The sequence below is a fragment of the Tauraco erythrolophus genome, chromosome 10 (genome assembly GCF_009769465.1).
Source record: "Tauraco erythrolophus isolate bTauEry1 chromosome 10, bTauEry1.pri, whole genome shotgun sequence".
NCBI classification, from domain to species: domain Eukaryota; kingdom Metazoa; phylum Chordata; class Aves; order Musophagiformes; family Musophagidae; genus Tauraco; species Tauraco erythrolophus.
Window position 1 is genome coordinate 29,970,508 of NC_141474.1, and position 16,919 is coordinate 29,987,426.

The 16,919-nt window shown below is 50.7% G+C and overlaps 1 protein-coding gene across 30 annotated transcripts in view; it reads right to left on the reverse strand.

Annotated features, from left to right (window-relative positions):
- Positions 1-5,102: 5,102 nt before the first annotated feature.
- SSBP3 (single stranded DNA binding protein 3) overlaps positions 5,103-16,919 on the reverse strand; it is a 56,007-nt gene continuing 44,190 nt past the window's right edge. For 5 of the 30 annotated variants that reach the window (XM_086617452.1, XM_086617473.1, XM_086617464.1 and 2 more), the window contains 12 exons: positions 14,066-14,125; positions 11,970-12,036; positions 11,786-11,862; positions 8,876-8,940; positions 8,696-8,744; positions 8,345-8,380; positions 8,072-8,126; positions 7,350-7,420; positions 6,748-6,826; positions 6,469-6,497; positions 6,177-6,278; positions 5,487-5,585 (listed from right to left, as the gene is read on the reverse strand). In XM_086617452.1, the coding sequence (XP_086473578.1) occupies positions 5,556-5,585; positions 6,177-6,278; positions 6,469-6,497; positions 6,748-6,826; positions 7,350-7,420; positions 8,072-8,126; positions 8,345-8,380; positions 8,696-8,744; positions 8,876-8,940; positions 11,786-11,862; positions 11,970-12,036; positions 14,066-14,125 (720 nt within the window). In that variant the 3' untranslated portion in view covers positions 5,487-5,555. Of the gene's footprint in view, positions 5,586-6,176; positions 6,279-6,468; positions 6,498-6,747; positions 6,827-7,349; positions 7,421-8,071; positions 8,127-8,344; positions 8,381-8,695; positions 8,745-8,875; positions 8,965-11,785; positions 11,863-11,969; positions 12,037-14,065; positions 14,126-14,941; positions 15,023-16,919 lie in introns of all 30 variants that reach the window. The other 25 variants (XM_086617454.1, XM_086617444.1, XM_086617465.1 and 22 more) reach the window with 21 other exon arrangements.

The window sequence follows — 16,919 nt, forward strand, 5'->3', positions numbered from 1 at the left end:
TGCACTGATACCCTCCAGCACATGGGAAGGAGTAGGACAGCCTGTGCTATTTTAAGGTGTGGAAGAGCAGACTTCCAAGAAATTCATCTCACTTCAGTGTCTTGTGTCAGAGACTGGTCTGTGCTTCGTGATCTTCTCTGGCCATCTGGATGAACACGACGGTTGTGTGTTCCAGCCTCAATCCATCAGACGGCTCTACTCTGCAGATTTCAGAAAACAGACTTTCACCAGTCGAATTTCAGATCAGCAGTTGCACCCAGTAAAATGGGATGCGTCGGCTGTGAGTTAAATTAACAAATCCCTCAATAGTTAGGAGAAAAATGCTTGAAAGAGAAATAATCTAGTAAGCGTTGCGTGGATTTAAATCATGTTAATTCTGCCTGCTCCAGGGACGTGTAATTCAGCTCATAGATTTAAATCTGCTCAGATCTATAATTTGCACCCAGTGATTTAGGAATGTATTTATTTAATACACTCCTGCTCTGTGGAGACTGTTGTGGAAGGTGTTTCTCAGGCTGTTGGCTCTCTGCTGTGTCCCACGGACCCTGCTGAACAGCTCTAGGCAACAGCCCTCGGACTATTGACATCCCCTCACCCTTCCAGCTTTGGGTCATTACTCGTCTTAGGGAGGAAATCCTGTGGGGCAGCCAGCCGCTGCCTTGAACATTCCTGAGCAGAGCAGTTTCACTAAGGAAGCGTAGAAGAGTGACTGCAGCGGAGAGGGGACGTGGAGAAATGGAACACCTTGCGTGCTTCTAGTAGATGTGGGAATCTGTGAAGATGGTCTGCCTGAGAAAGAGCCAAAGTCCGTTTAGAGGGTTTTGCCTCTCAACAAAGACATCTCTATTAGGACAGGCAGTAGAAGAGGAGAAACTCAGTGAAGCTGGAGTCCTGCTGTCCCCAGGACTGAGCAGAGACAAAGCATGAGCACAGGACAACAAAGGCCATTTTGAAAAATGGCAGAAGCGATATAGTTGGCAGGGGAATGAGGCTTCAGGAGGCGTCAGGAAGCCACTTGAGATGAGAGGACCAAACACAAGCAGGCAAGGCTGTGGCTCTGGTTTGCTCAGGGCACAGCTGATCTCCCCTGCGCCGAGGGAGGAAGCAGCATTCACATGTTGCTGGAAGGAGCAGCTGATCCTTGTGCTGGGTAAGCTCCTCTGAGGTCCCAGAGGGGAACTCAAGGGAGGCAGAGCAGGGCTTCCAGCTTGGCACCTGGGATGGATGCTCAGGTTGGTCCATTGTGGTGCAGGTACGAGGTCGGTGAACCAGGCAGCCCCTGCAGAGCAGCCCCCCCCCCCCCCCGCCATGGACAGCCGTGCACATGTATATGGTGTCCCACAGGTCTTCCCAAGCATGCTACACGTTGTTCACCCACTTGTTTCTCCAGTGTGACCTGCTGGAATTAGCCCAGCTGAGGGAGATGGCACTGAGAGCAGGACAACAGGTCACAAATGCACATCTGAGTTGGCATCAATAAATTATTAAGGCTTGTCAGCAGATGAATGGCATTACCTCAGCACGGAGCAAGAACCAGGCATTAACTTTTAATGAACGGCAGCCGGGGGAAGCAGAACATGTGAGAACAGGGTGGCTGGACGCCGAGATGGAGACCTGGCAGTGCTGTGCTGCTGGGAGGAGAGCTCTGCAGCCGCTGGTGCAGGATCTGGCCCCCAGCCTGCCCTGGGCATGATGCATGGTGTGCTGCCCTGGCTCCACCACTCCACACCACCTTCTTCTGAACCACTCCCAGTGCAAAATCCGCCTCCATGAGCTGCAGTCATTGTGCCAGCGAGTACATGCCGTGCTCAGACCGGAGCCCCTGGTTGTTCAGATCCTCCTCCCACATTTAATTTAATGAAAACTAATGTGGGAGACAATTATCCCTAAGGTTGGGCTCAGGAGACATTTAGAGGAGGGAACTTGGCAGTTTCTCATGGTGGTGTTTAATAAAATTAGCCTGTAACCCAGTAAGAACAAACGGGAAGGGCTTTTCTGTGATACAGACAACAGGCAGCAGTGCTGTCCATCGCTCCGGGCAGCCGAGAGGGGCCTGGCTGGGCAGCGTAGGCAGGGATGGCCCCAGGACAGCAGGAGGTCCTGTCAGTGTCAACTAATTACCCTCGGGAGTCATGTTTCCAAATGGCAGATAACACTTGCATGCTATTTTCTGCAAAGCACAGAGGGATGTGGTTGCCTGGGCTGAAAATGGCATCAGGGGACGGCTGCGGACCTGGCACAGGACTTCTGTGGCGTTAACCTGGAGGCAAACCAGTGCAGGTAGCAAAGGGGGCGAACGCACACCGCTCCTTGACCCGCCGTTGATTACATGCTAATGGGCTCTGTGGGCACCATGATTTTCTGGGTGGTTCCCAAACCCAGCAGTCATCCAAGGCATCGCCCCTCTGCTCCATGAGCATCTGCAACTGCACAGCTCTCACTCCTGCCATCGCAGCAATGAGGTGGCTGCAGGTGCCTGGAGTGGAAGCATCCCCCAGGACCAGCAAAGCTCCAGGATGGCTCCCAGCGCCCTGAGCCCTCAGCCCACGCTTGAATGTTCCCTCAAGGAGTGAGAGAAGCTGCCGATGGCAGCCAGCCATATCCTGCCCCAACTAGTCAAAAGCAGCAAACAAGGCTCAGACAGCGGCTCCTGGGTGTGTTTTGGGCACCCAGCACTTGCAACCACCCATCTAAAGACCTAAAAAGTCCCAATATTCCCCCAAGTGCTGCAGCAGCCTCTGATGCTGCCTGTTGGGGAACCAGGTCAGCTTCGGCCGGGGTTTCTCCATCCCCAGCAGCTGGTTCAGAGCCTGGAGCTGTTTGATCCTGCGACGGTGCATGAACCCACCCTGCCCTTGCTCGAGGAGGGGGTCAGCAGACCCCATTACAAGCCTATATATATATATATATTTGAAGGTGACACTTGCGTCCCTTCCCCTCCCTCCCTTACCTCCCAGCAGTGCAGGACTACAGCAATGGGAGGTAGCAAGACCCAGCTCCTCTTCCCCAGGAACCCCTGAGCTGTAACCTGCTGCGTGGGACACCATCCTCCATCGCCCACCGGCGTCGCAGCTCCTCTGGCCTCTAATGGGGAAACCCTGGGGGACAAGGTGCAAAAAAACCCACCCCTTTTTAGCCCCTGAAACCTCCCCTCTACCTGCAGCGAGGTGGGCTGGGCGTGGGGAGGGCATGGGTCTGGCACAGCACATCCTCAGCCCGATGCTGGCAAGAATGACCATTTTCCTGGGCTAATAGCTAAATTTTCAAAATGCTTAAAAAAAAAAAAGAACTCAAGAAACAGGCGAGCATCATTAAACCAAACTTCTCCCAGCCGAATCCCCATCCACCTTCCCAGCCTCAGCCAGACACCCCACCCCACCTCAACACTGGCCACCTCTCAGCTCTGCGTCACCTCCACTCCCGCGTCCCAAAGCTGGGGTTTGGTCCTCAATAAATAAGGGTCAAAAAAAAATCCCCCCACCCCCCTCTCTGGTCTGGAGCAAACACCAGGAACAAACAGCAGAGCACCGAAATCAAATGTTTATGTTGATATTTATTACAGCATGGGGGGGCGGGGGGAAGAAGGAGGGAGAACCGTTTCATTCAAAAAACCATCCCATACCAATGAAGACAATAATTTAGCTATTCATTTTAAAATACATTAAAACCGGTCCTTTCATTTCCTCACGTCAGAACAAAAAGAAAAAAAAAAGGAAAAAACCCAAAACTAAACTCAAACAAATCGTAAAGTGGAAAAAGAAAAAAAAAAAATAGTCGACTCCTTGGGGAGCCCCCGGGTATATTTGTGATGCAACAAATCTGCGTTTGGTTATTTCTCAGCATTACTTGGAAAATATTAACCTGACTGTAACTATGAGACTGACACCCTCAGGATCCCCCTCACCCCATCCCACCCACCCCTCCCTCCCCAGCGACTTTCTACAAGTAAAGCACAATTAAAATTCCTAGGAAAAAGAAGGCAAACATTTAAAAAAAAAATAAAATAACTGTATTACACACTAAAAAAAAAAAAAGTTTTGTCATCTCATGTCTTGCAGTCAGAATAATAAAAACAAGCCAAATGTTCCCCAAAAACATTTCAATGAAGGGGTGCGGAAAAAAGACTTCCCTTTAATAAAACATTATCAACAAATATCGTACACAAACTACAATGTATAATAATTACTTTTTTTTTTTTTTTTCCCCTCTCGGTAATTTTCGAACCAGACTACAAGGTAAGAAAAAACACTGAAACAAGATACAATGCTTTCAATAATCCGCACAAAGGTCAAATCCAAGGGAGAGAATATTTTACAGAATATGATATACATGGAGCAGAAATGGGAGCTGGAGAAAAACAAAGACCAAACTACAGGGTAGTGTCATGTACAGAGATCCCAACCCGCTGCCTTGGCTCGTCCCTTCCTCTCCCGCCAGAAGGAAGGGCCTTCGATGCTTGCCATTAATTTTTATTTTCTTATTACAGAGCGAGCCTACAGAATAGCAAGGTTACATTTTAACAACAAGAATTCCTTAAAAAATATCTCCATCCAGTTCCAAATCATAGATAAGTGAAACCCTGACAAGAGCACATCTCTAAAGAAAAGAACCGCCTCCCCCCCACTTCAAAATCTCCCCAAAGCAAATAAAAAACCCCCAAAAACCCCCAAAGTTAGCTGGAGATCACAGTTTCAAAGTCCCAGGTCAGATTAACCCTTTCTTTCAGTGGATTTAAAAAAAAAAAATATATATAAAAAAATCAATTTTTGCAGTGAACCAGCTGAAGGACTCTGGGGAAAGGAGGGACAGAGATTTCTTCTTGTACTCGGAGAGGGGAGGAAAGACTAACACAGTGCATGCCACAGTCACAGAGAGCAAGATCACGATTCATTCGAGGATGTGATCCTAGAAGGGGGTCACCTGCGTTAATAAGTTTATAACGAGGTGGTGGAGTCTCTTCCCCAAAGCAGATCTTGTTAACTGGAGGAGGAAGCGTTGTGCTGCAAACAAACCAAAGAAAAAAAAACCAACCCCAAAAACAGAAGGAAAAAAAAACCCCAAAACCAAAAATAAAAAAAACAGGCCTTCTGAACGAAAACCACCATTGTAAACTGTCCAGTTTATTTAAAAAAATGACTACAACAGAGACAACATGAGATTTCATATCTAGACTAGCTTCCTGGTGTCGCACGGCACAAACATACAACAGGTTCGGTTTCTGTCTTTATTTAAAAGAACAAAGCAAAGAGATCGGAGTTGGGTGCTAGAGGCTTCCGTTTGTTTCCAAAAAGAAGTGTCATGTACATATATAAACCCTTCCGCACAAAGAAGGGTCTTGTCATGTCTTGAAATATTTTAAGTTTTGTCCTTCATGTTTTATGGAATAAAAAGTTCAGCCTTTTTATTGCATGAAACTAAACCTGGGGTTTTGGCCCCTGCCACGCGTCTCCCTGCCCATACACCTAGCTTCTTCTTCTTCTTCTTGCATAATTCGTTGAGATCCTCCGAACGGCAGCTGACTCTCTTGATCCTGGAGAGGAGGAGGGGGAGGGAAATCACACACTCATCGTCATGCTGGGGGAATACTGGAAGAGAGACAGAGCCAGGGTGAGAAACCAGGCGGGCCAGACCCCGGCGCCGAAGGGGGGATGTAAAAGGAGGCTTATGACAACTGTACGGAAACCTAATTGGATCGAGTAAGGCAGGAGGAGAGGATGTGCCGGAGACTTGAATTCATCAGGGCGTAATCTGCTCTGTAACTCGCCTTTCCGGCGAGCAAATCAGCAGAACAGTATGGGGCGAGATGCAATTTCAAACAAATAATTAACACGCATGCATGTCTCTGCTGCTAATGGAGGAAGAGGAGGAGAGACGTCTGCAGCCAGGCGCAGCGCCTTGGATCGGCGAGGCCAGCACTACTGGCTGCATCCGCGCCAGCTCCCCTCTGTCCCATGGGATCCTCTCCCCTCCATCCCGTGGGATCCTCTCCCCTCCCTCGGTACACCCCATCCTGCTGAGGACGCGATTTTGCACCCACCAGCGTATTTCTTCCACTCCTGCTTTCTGTCCCGGAGCAGCCCACACACAGCACAACCCAGGTCCAAAAGGCAACCATCACCCAGCCCACCCATCCCCATGCCAGGACTGTCCCTGTCCCCAGAGAGGCACTCACTCACATTGTCATTTTGGAAGGAATGGAGAAAGTTGCCTCCCAGCTCCCCGTCGTCTCTTGGAGTGCCCGGGGGATTGCTAATGCCACTTATGTTGTTTGGAGAATTCTGCGGGAGATTGGAGGGGGGAGGCGGTGAGCAGGTCCTTGTGCCTCCCGAAACATCACGGTGGCAAGACAAAGCCTGCCTGCCGTGGTCACGTCCCCCCCACGCCGACATGTCCCCATCCATCGGGGTCACACAGCATCCCAGTGCCGAGAAAAGGGGGGCCCACACACCCGCTCTGCAGCCCACTTACTTTTGGAAGTCCATCTATGTCTCCTGACCCTGCGCAGGGGGACACAAAAGAACAGCCTTACTGAGAATCCACCAACGGCCCCCACTCCCCCTTGCCCTGCTCCCCACTCCTCCCAGATCCCCTTTCTAATTCCCAGCCACGGACTCTGCTTTGAGCACTGGTCCGAACTGGGGGCTGACCCCAGGACAGGAGCAGGCACTGGGATGCTCTGTCAGCATCCCGTGGCAGCGAAGGCATGGTGGGGCTCCCCAAGCCACAGCCGCCGCCGCGGGCGCTCACCTAACGATCCGTTCATGTGATGGGGCTCCATGCCACCCATGCCGCCCATGGGGCCGTCGGAGCCGGGACCCATCGGGAACTGCGGAAGAAAAAGGCGACAAAACCAAAATCAGCCACAAAACCACCCTGTGTGTCTGCCATGGCCACGGCAGTTCCCAGGGACCGTCCCCTCCCCAGCCATCTCTCCGGAGCGAGGTGAGAGGAGGGATGCATCCACCCCCAAAGGCTGTCGGGCACATCTGGGAGCTCATAGTCCTGTGGGTTCACCTCTAAAATTTGGCCAGACGGGTGCAAGCAGCGCAGAGGGCTCCCTCCAACTAGTATGTAAAGAGATTTAAGTTTGTCCCCGTCCCACAAAACACAGCGTCTCGCGGGGCACGCAGCTGCCACCGCCTCGGCCGGAGCAGCAGGACCGCCGCTCTCTTAATAAGCATAAAAAATTAACAAAGTCACCGAAGAGTTAATCGCTTTTTGATGGTTTGTTTTATTTCTGTTTTGTAACAAATGGCTGAAATCAATTAAACTGCTTTACTCTCAACTGATGAAGTTAATTATGATTTGTTATGGTATCTGATATGTAAATTATTAGAAAGCAGACTTACATTCGATCGACTGCCTGCGGGCGGTACTGGATTAATCATTGTGTAGATGTTGTCACTTGAATTTGTTGAATCTGTGGAACAGTGAGGCCCAGTAAGTCGGGTGATTAATTCATTTCTTAATTAAAACAAACTCGTGCCACTTGAACTCATTCTTTTGTATTTTATCACCTAAAATTCCCTCTAAGTACCACGATTTTCGGGCTAATTTGTATTTAATGAAGATCCACAAAGTTTTTAATCACAGAAATTCAACTGTGAAAAATAATTCAACTCCTGGCTGGGCAACGCAGAGAGGTAATTCCCTGCCACGGAGCGCTCCTCACCTCCCCGGTATCTGAATCCGTAAGGGGGATATAGGAACAAATGCCATCCCAAAGATAAGCAGCCCACGCCGCTCACTCCCCGGAAAGACAAAAGCTACATAAATCTGCTATCAAAGGTTGGGCAGGGGCTGCCCGTGCTTGGCAGTGCAGCCCCTGAGATGGGGGGTCTCGGGGGACTCAGGTTGAACAGGCTGCCCAGAGAGGTGGCGGATGCTCCATCCCTGGAGACGTTCAAGGCCAGGTTGGATGAGCAACCATCCCTGGAGACGTTCAAGGCCCTGAGCAACCTGATCTAGTTGGAGATATCCCTGTTCCTTGCAGGGGGGTTGGACTGGATGACCTTTGAAGGTCCCTTCCAGCCCTAACCATTCTATGATTCTATGATTCTATGACTCATACCTGCGGGACTGGGCATAATGGGTGTCCCCGGAGGACCGCCGCCGCCAGGCGGACCCTGCGGAGAGACGAAGCGGGGGTCAGCCACGCAAACACGAGCATCGCCCACCTCCCCATGTTTTCTAACACCCCTCCCAGCTGGACCTCACACTCCCAAACCCAGCCCAGCTCCCCCTCCCCACAGCACTGCTTCCTCCTCAAATCGTATGAGCTCCCTGAGCCCCAACATTTCTGCACCTCAACGACAGGACAGACAGACGGAGCAGGAGGACTCACCACGTATGTACCAGGTGATGAAGAAGAGTATGGGATCTACAGAGAGGAGAGAGCCAGGTTCAGCTGTGGGGTGCACAGGGGCTCCTGTGGGTTGGACCCCAGCAGGGCACAGCCCAAAGCCCCCCTTACCCCCCAGCCTGGCCAGGACGAGGGTCCCAGGGCCCCACCAGCCCCTGCAGCTGCACCCTACTGCAGGAGCAGCATTTAGGCTTTAGATGCAGGAGCAGCACCTAAACGAGAGGCTGGGGAACCCCCTCTTGTTAGCAGGATTCTGCCAAGGCGGAACACCCTCGTTTGCGGGACGGTCCCCGACCAGCCCCGCTCTCGTTTCAAGGACGGCGGGATACTCACTGAGTTAGCACTGCTGGGGTTCGGCCACGGTCTGCCAGCTCCTGGCCCCCTGGAGTCAAAATTAAATAGGAAAAAAGAAAAGTTGTACTTTTTCTGCATCATCCCCGCAAGCCCGCTTGCCACGGACAGCCCTGCTGTCCCATCTGCGGCCAAACGTCCCCGGCGTGAGGTTTGCCTTACATGTTAATTCCAGGCATGCCGGGACCTAGGGAGTTGGGTGGAGGTCTCATGCCGCTGCCGTAGTTCTGCAACAATAACCAAGGGTCAGTCTACCGTACCAGGAAGGGAAACCAGAGGAGACATGAGAAGGGGAAAAAAGACAACCACCAACAATCAAACAAAAAACACCAAGAGGGTTAGTTTGCAAAAATGAGCTTTAAAAAAACATATATGATGACAAACATAGATGCAATTGTGTTTATAAAAAACTGGGCAGCTGAATATGGAAGGGAGCCAGGCTAAGCCCCAAAGTCCTCCCTGCCAGGTCTCTGATGCTGTGCTTGGGGGATGGAAAACGGCCCCTTTCAGCTCCAGGAGACAAATCCAGGCACCACCAAGAGTCTTTTGGGTTTGCCTTTTTGTGCAGGAGAAAACAGGGATAGGAGGGAGAAAAGAAGGTTACTGCTGCAGTTTAAGGACAGGGAAAGGCTGCACCAGCTCCCCTGAGATGGAACATCCCCTGCTCCCAGGATGATGGCTGGAATTGGGAAAACCAAACCAGGCTTGTTTTCCCATTGCTTGCCAGCTCTTTGCTACGTCCCCTGGAGCGGGTCTGCAGCGTGGGGAGCGGGCGAGGGCAGGCAGCCCCTCGGGGCTCCTCTCCTGGCTTATTTCACCCCGGCTTAGCCTACAGCCAGGACCAGAAGCCTCACATCTGTGTCCCTCATATCCTAACACCAGCTCTAGTACAAAGCCAAGCCCAAGGCAGCGAAGGAAGAGGAATCCCCCGAACGCCGAGCTCCATTCGGTCTGCGCTTTGCTCCCTGTGCCCTCTGGGCGACGCACAGCCGGATTTAGGTTGTGCTGCCGCTCTTCCTCTCCCACCTTCCCCTCCCTCTGTGATGTATCTTCTTGGGCTGTATTTCTGCCATTTAGAGAAAAAATTGCTAGGGCAGGAGGGAGGATGGCTGGCCACTTCCCATTTCACATCATTCCAAGCTGGATTTTAAGTGCAATACTTCAGCACCGTCAATTTTTCCCTGGATTTATGTATACACCAGAGCACGGTGCTCTGCTGAGGGCATCATCAAAGTTTGTTTTGAAGAGGCAGAGAAGGGTTTTCCCCAAACAAATTACCAGCAAGTCTTTAATTGATTGAAATTCCAGCCATTTACACTGAATAGCAGCATCAAACCCCTTGTTTAAAAAAAAAAAAAAAAAAAAAAAAAAAAAAGCGCTCAGCGTTTTTAATTGGAGCTGAAAGGCTGGAAAACGAAGCCATCTGAAAGATGCTCAGGGAGGGTGGGGAGGGAACGCAGCTGTGCTGAGCGACCTGGATGCCGGCTCCGGCACAATGCTGCCAAAACCCAGCCAGCTACAAACTCTCTTCATAGAGGCACCAACAAACCTAATCCTGGCCTCTGCAGAGCTAAAACTGCAACTTTTAAAGGGAAAAAGGCAGCGGCGATGGGCTGTCAGGGATGATTCATCATCGGTGCATAATAAGTAGCTGTTGTCAGGATGCCGGGATGTCCTGGCTGGATGCACTGCAGCCCTTTGGGATAATTTAAGAGTATCTGGGAAGGTCTTGATGCAAAGCTTAAAGAAAAAAAAAAAGAGTCCTGGATTTGGTTTGGTATTTTTGGTGGTTGCCTGTGCTCGTTCCCGGATGGCTGTGGGGAGGCAGCGCCCGGTGGGTGCCAGATTGGGAAGCCCGGCACTGGCCCAGGGGAAGGCTGCCTTTTAAAAAGCCTCTCCCTAACGTACGTACACAGGGAACGGCAGAGTCAAAAATAAAGCTCGGAACATTTCACAACTCCTGCCGGCTCCCAGAGCCGCCGCCATCCCACGCGGCGCTGAACGCGCGCTCGCCGCTTCCAAGTTTCGCGGCAAGCTTTGCAAGTGGGAAGCCAGCAGCCTCCCCCGGGCAAACCGCCGCCGCTCTCCTTGGCGCAGGCCACGCTACCAAATGCCATTTATTTTTTTGGGTGCAATCCTCCAGGAAAGGAGGATTTTAAGCAGAGCAGCAATCCTCGAAGCATCCCTGGCTGCGCTTGTCTGTGAAATGACGCTCGTGCAGGTTTTTTATCCCCTGCCCTAGGATGGGTGCAGGTGACTGCGGAGATGGTCGGGCATCCCTGAGCAGCATCTTCAGGCTGCTGTTAAAAAAAAGAGATGACACAACTCCCTCTTTACACAATATTCACTTATCTCAGCAGTCTCTGGGGGGAAAAACAAAACAAAACTCCAGCACGCCCGGCTCATCTCTTGACAGACTCTGATCCTCGCGCTACAAACTCGACGTAGGTGACGATGCAGAGAGGATAAACCTCCAACCAAAATATGGTAATCTGGTTTTGAAGTCTCATAGAAGGAACAAACAGGAGGGAGTCAACAACGAGCCGCTCCGTAAAGTGAATCAACAGAAAGACAGCATATATTAACCCAGATCTGCTTAATTTCAGGAGTTTACTCCCCTTTCCTGAAATGCAGAGCTCAGGCAGGCGGAGGGGAACCTCACAGAGGAAAGCCTTATTCCCTTGCTAAAGGGATCTTTGCCCTTTATTTATTTATTTGTTTATTTTTAATGCCAGCCTCCTTTCCCTTTCCTGCTGTTAGGGTCATAACTATTTCACTATTTCCCAGGCAGGCAGCGTAATGCACTCAGAGGCCGCTCCGGCGCGGCACTAAGTGCCATCCCCCTTTGGCGGAAGGGCAGGAGGGAGGTTGCAATACCCTTAATGAGCTCTGAAGATCTCACTCACGTTAAAAGGAGGGATTTCCAGATGCAAGACTAATGTAAAACGCATTAATACTAATGGGGGGACAGGGTGTGTGGGGGAAACTCCCAGCGCTTTGAGCCCCAGGAGGTTGTTTCGATGGTGCTCGGCGTTCGCCGAGCCTTAAGATGCTCTTTGGCACCGGGCTTACCTGCGGACCGGGACCCATGGGGCCCATCCCTCGCGGAGGATTCATCCTTTGCATGGGGCCGCCCATGTTGGGGTGCCCTGTTGGGAGGAAAGCAGGGGCGTTACGCGGCACGGCAGCCACTTTGGGTCCCAAATGAACAGCTAACGAGAAACGCGATCGTTCCGCCCTCTCCGCTGGGGTTTACCTTGCTGTCGCGTGGGATCCATCGAGTTGGGCAGCAACGGCTGTGTACCGGGAACGGCGCCCGGGGGCTGTGAAAACGAGGGGAGGAAGGTTAAAAAAAAACAGTAATGGCTAAAATGCAGCCCACACAGATGGATTTAGGTCAAGGCTTTAGGGGGCTCCTTGGCGTGCTCCCCAGGATGCACCACCCTTCCTGCCGCAGCTCAACCTGCGGCTGCCCAAGCATCCCACATCCCACTGCATCCCGCATACCAGGCATCTTCCTACAGCCTTTGGGCGCAAACACTTTCTAAAAACCAAACAAGGTGCCAGTGTTTCCCCCCTCCCTGCAGCCCGTGTGCCATCAGGCTGCCATATTTCAGGGGAGCGGAGCAAAGCCCGGGCTATGCAGGGCAGAGGTGTCAAAGCTGGCAGAGAAAGGAGACCAGCAGCCTGGCTCCCCGCTTTTTCCACAATGCCAGGGCCAAACCAGCCAGGTTGTAACAATTCATCAGCTGCTGGCAGGGAGATGCTCCATTTGCAGCAGACCAGTGTTCAGACCTGTCCCTGTGCAGGCACGAGGGGAAGGCGGATGCTCCCCCCTCCCCAAACCCAGCTCTGCTCAGGCAACATGGCTATTTAAAGTTCAAAGGCTGCTCCAACAGATAAAGGGGGAGAAAAACGCAGATACCATCTGCCTGGGGGAAACAAACTGTAAACAGTTATGCTACAGCGCTGCCTTTTATTTGAACACTGACACAGGCAGATCCCACTGCCGGAATCTGCCCGGTCCCAATTTTTTTGCAGCTTGGAAGCTGGCAGCAGGAGGAAGATAAACCAGAGGGGTTGTAGTGATGGATATTTACACTCCTGCCACCTGACCTTCCTGCCTGCCTATTTATTCCTCTTGTCCCTTTGGATGTGACCATAACCTCGCTGAGCTCTGAGTGGGGACAAACCTGTGGTTTATACATGGTGGTTGGGAGGAAAAAAAAAAAAAAGCAATCTTTCTGACCAACTTTACCCACTCCTGGATGCTCAACCCTGCTGCAAGAGAAGCCACCCCAAAACTGGTCCCCTGCCTCTCCTGCCTGCTCCAGCTCACCTCCAGCCATCCTTGGTACCAGCCAGGGCCACAGCTGGACGGGGCCCACTAAAACTGTCCCCTGAGAAGGTGCCCTTAATTAATACCTTGCTAAACCAGCCACCAGCACCCTGGGTGGGAGGCTCTTCCAGCCCAGCTGGGCTTGGGGATCCTACATCAGCCCCCCCTCTCCTTGAGTTTTTCTCAGCTACGTCTCAGCTGTCTCACCATCATTTTGCAAGTTCCAGCGATTCAAGTCTCAAATCCAGCAAGCACAAAGACGAAGCAAGCTGCTACATCCCATTGCCTGACTGTTCTGCTCTCTCTGCTAACAAGAGCTATATAAAAATAAGTTAGCCAAAAAAACACAAGCTCCCAAGATAATTTTTGCAGTCGCCTTTGCTACGCAAAGAAATTACAGGTTGCCTTTAATTTCCCTTTCATGACAAATAACCTCCAATTCCGTCTTTACCCTATGCATCCGCATGGCATCATTGGGAATGGGATGGATTCCTCAACCAAAGGCCATGCGTTCAGGCAGTGCGTTGGGTGGAAGCCTCCATCCGTAGGGCCAGAAACAAACTGCCCTTGTTTAAGCTGGGATAAGAGGATAAATCTAACCCCCCAAAAAAAATTCAGCAGTGACCTGCCTTGCTCGACCCCGCCGCTGATCTAAGCGCTCGGTCAACCCAGCAGCAGGATTATCTCCATCACTTTAATTTTCTGCGATTGCAGGGAAAATCCAGCCGGGCAGTGCACACGCGGCACGGCACGGTGATGCCGAAACCACTGCCAATAGAAAGTGGCACATTCCCCACCGCCATTTACACCCCAGCCTCAAAACAGAATTAAAATAACACGGTTACGTGACATTTGATGCCCCAGCACCAAGAAAACGGAGGATGCTCGAAGGGAGGCGACGCCTGCCATCCGAACCCAAGAAGCATCTGCAGGACACCTGGCCCTTTGTCCCCCTCCCTAAATTAAACTCATCCCCAGGAAACCCACCGGCGCGGAGCCCGGGAGCGCAGTACCTGGTTGCCCATCCTGATGGGGGGCCGGGGACCTCCGGCGTAGCGCGGCGACATGAACGGCTGCGGGGACACAAAAGGGAGGTCAGGGCCGCGCTGCGGGGAGGCGGCACGCTCCCCACGCACGCCGGTTAGACTGTACGCACCGCTTTTCGTTTTGTTTGGTTTCATTATTTTTTTTATTTTTTTTTTCTGGAGACATCCTTTTTAAAAAAGTTAAGTTTCAAAAGGAAAAAAAAAGGGGAAAAAAACACCAAAAAAACAGATGTCCGGAGTCCGTTTTTAACGTTTTCTCTGCAGATTTATTGTTTGAGAGCGTTTGACATCGGCAATGCTAGGTGAGGCTGTTAAAATTAGTGCATGGGAAACCCTGAGTGTTAGATACCGTTCCAGTTTAAATATATATAGAGAGATATATTAAAAAAGTGGCAAATAAGCACATACAGACACGCACACACAAAAAAAACCCCAATGCTAAGTACTGGAAAAAAAAAGGAGGAAGACTTAAAAGTTACTCTCTTTTACAACTGCTGCTACTAATAGAAGCTTAAAAACCCACATCAAGTTAAACTTCTCAGGCTACCTTGGGAAGGTAAAACAGTCTGATACCCATGATTGACTTCTCAGTCCATTGATAACTGCACATCCAAAAAAACAAAAAAGAAAAAAAAAGAGAAAAAAAAAAAAGGAAAAAACCCCCAATATTTCACTGTGGAGCTGGGGTGCCCAGGAGGATGCTCCCCGGGGGATGCTCCCCAGGGGGAGCGGGTACCTGCTGCCCAGCATGCTTAGAGAGGGGGGAATTAAAAAAAAAAAAAAGAAAAAGCAAATCGAGCGCACGTCCCGGTTCACAGCCCTACCCATCGCTAGTGTCTTTACCTGACTGTGGGGTCCCATCATGCTGTTAGGATTGTGGGGTGGAGGCTGTGCGTGTGGCGAGGGCTGTGACCCAGGCGGTCCCTGTGAGGTCAGACAGTAGAAGGAGGTTATAGATTAGCACATGAAAGCGCAGAAAGAGCTAAAAAAAAAAAAAAAAAAAAAGGATTCACGGGTGGACCCGTTTTGTCGGGAAATCAGTTCTCCCATTTTAGTTTTCTTTTTCCTCTTTTTAATTGAGTTTCTAGTAATTTGGAGTTGAACGATGAATAATGATATATGCAAAAAAAAAAAAAAAATTTAAAAAAATTAAAAAAATCAGAACATCTGTCAAAATCCAGCGGCCACATTGACGGTAAACAGTCCGGTAGTTCAACCAAGTCTGCAATGATAAACACATGGGGAAACGCTTTGCAAGGGCGGGCAACGAGGAAGAAAAAAATACACAGGAGAGGACCAGAGAGGCTGGGGGAAATACAAAAAAATACTCCCCAACCAAAAAAAAAAAAAATTTTCTCCTCTCTCATCCCAAAGGTTGGAGACACCTCTGGGGTTTTTTGTTTTGACTCTGGTTCAGCGGAGGTGCCGGAGCAAGCAGGGAGGACGAGGAGCACGTCCCAGCTTGCGCCTGGGCAGCGTTTGGCCAGCACAACCGGGGCCGCATCGCCAGCTGGGACGGATGGAACATCCTTCCTCGAGGTGGATTCCCTAAGGATGCGAGTAAAGTGGCTTGCGAGCAAAGAAAGGGCGTCTAGGGGAAAAAAGGAGAGATTAGTCAGCGCAGGTTTAAGGCCACGATGCTGCAGCCACGGACGTTCGGGGGTCGAACGCCCACTTTTGTCATTATTTTTTTAAAAAATTTCCCTTAAAAGCATGAAAGGAAAATTTCTTGGGAAAAAACGCGAGCTCGGTGCAAGAATATACCGATGCGTGTTAATGTAAGGGGTGGGAAAAAAAAAAAGAAGTATTTTTTGAGTCAAAGGAGGTGTAATCGGTAGAGAAAGCAGAGGAGCTTTGTCAGGAGGTGCTGGGAAGTGACGGCAGGCTCCAGCACCGGCGCCGGAGCAGATGTTCTCTACCTGCCTTGTTACTAATTTCAACAAGTGTTCGCCTTCTAGCTGCTGCCAGCAATGGCATGGTTTGTTACCATGAGCAATTTTCTTAATTAACAGACATTAATTAGCCATTTAGCAATTTTGCAAGCATTTGTTTAGCAGCTTTCCTAAACATGAATACCACTGTGATAATGGTACTGATTAGAGGGTCCCCTAATTAACAGTACAGGGAAGGAAAATTGAAATCACATAAATTAAAAAGGGAGGGGAAGTTAATGAAGGCAGGACATATTTGCACCTGCAAATCTTTTGTACGGCGGAAACTTGAGTGCAATGTAAATAAAGTAAGAGGGTGGGGTTTCCCCCCTCCCCTCCTTTTTTTTTTAATTTATTTTTATTCCAAGGGTTCGGCGGCGAGATGGAGCCAAGCGGATTTAAACCAGCAGCCTCCTGCCAGCTGCCCTGCTCCAGCCGCTGCGCCCGGGGCAATGAAGTCCCACCGTTTACACCACCGTTTATTTGCCAGGAGCCAAAGGCAACCAGCCTCTGCCCCTCCTGCCTGGAGAACCTTGGCTGGAAGAGGTCACGGCACCTCTGGACAACCCTTCTGGTGCCAACGCAACCGCCTTCTCCATCCACGTCCCACCAGACAGGAGAAGACAAACTTCTGTGGTCCAACCGTAGCATCGACCTCCTTTAGCAGAAGTCATCTCCATGCATGAAACTTGACTTATTCTTGCTTCCAAGGTGGGCTAATGCTGCCTTGAGTGAATGCAAATCACGCCAGGGCAGCGGCCACCTCCCACCGTTCATGGAGGACGGCACCCCTCAACGAGGTCCAGCCACCACCAAAGCCCTTCCTACACATCACGGCTGCAGGATTTGGGGTGGGGAAGATCGGCAGAGGCGAACGAGCGACAAAACCA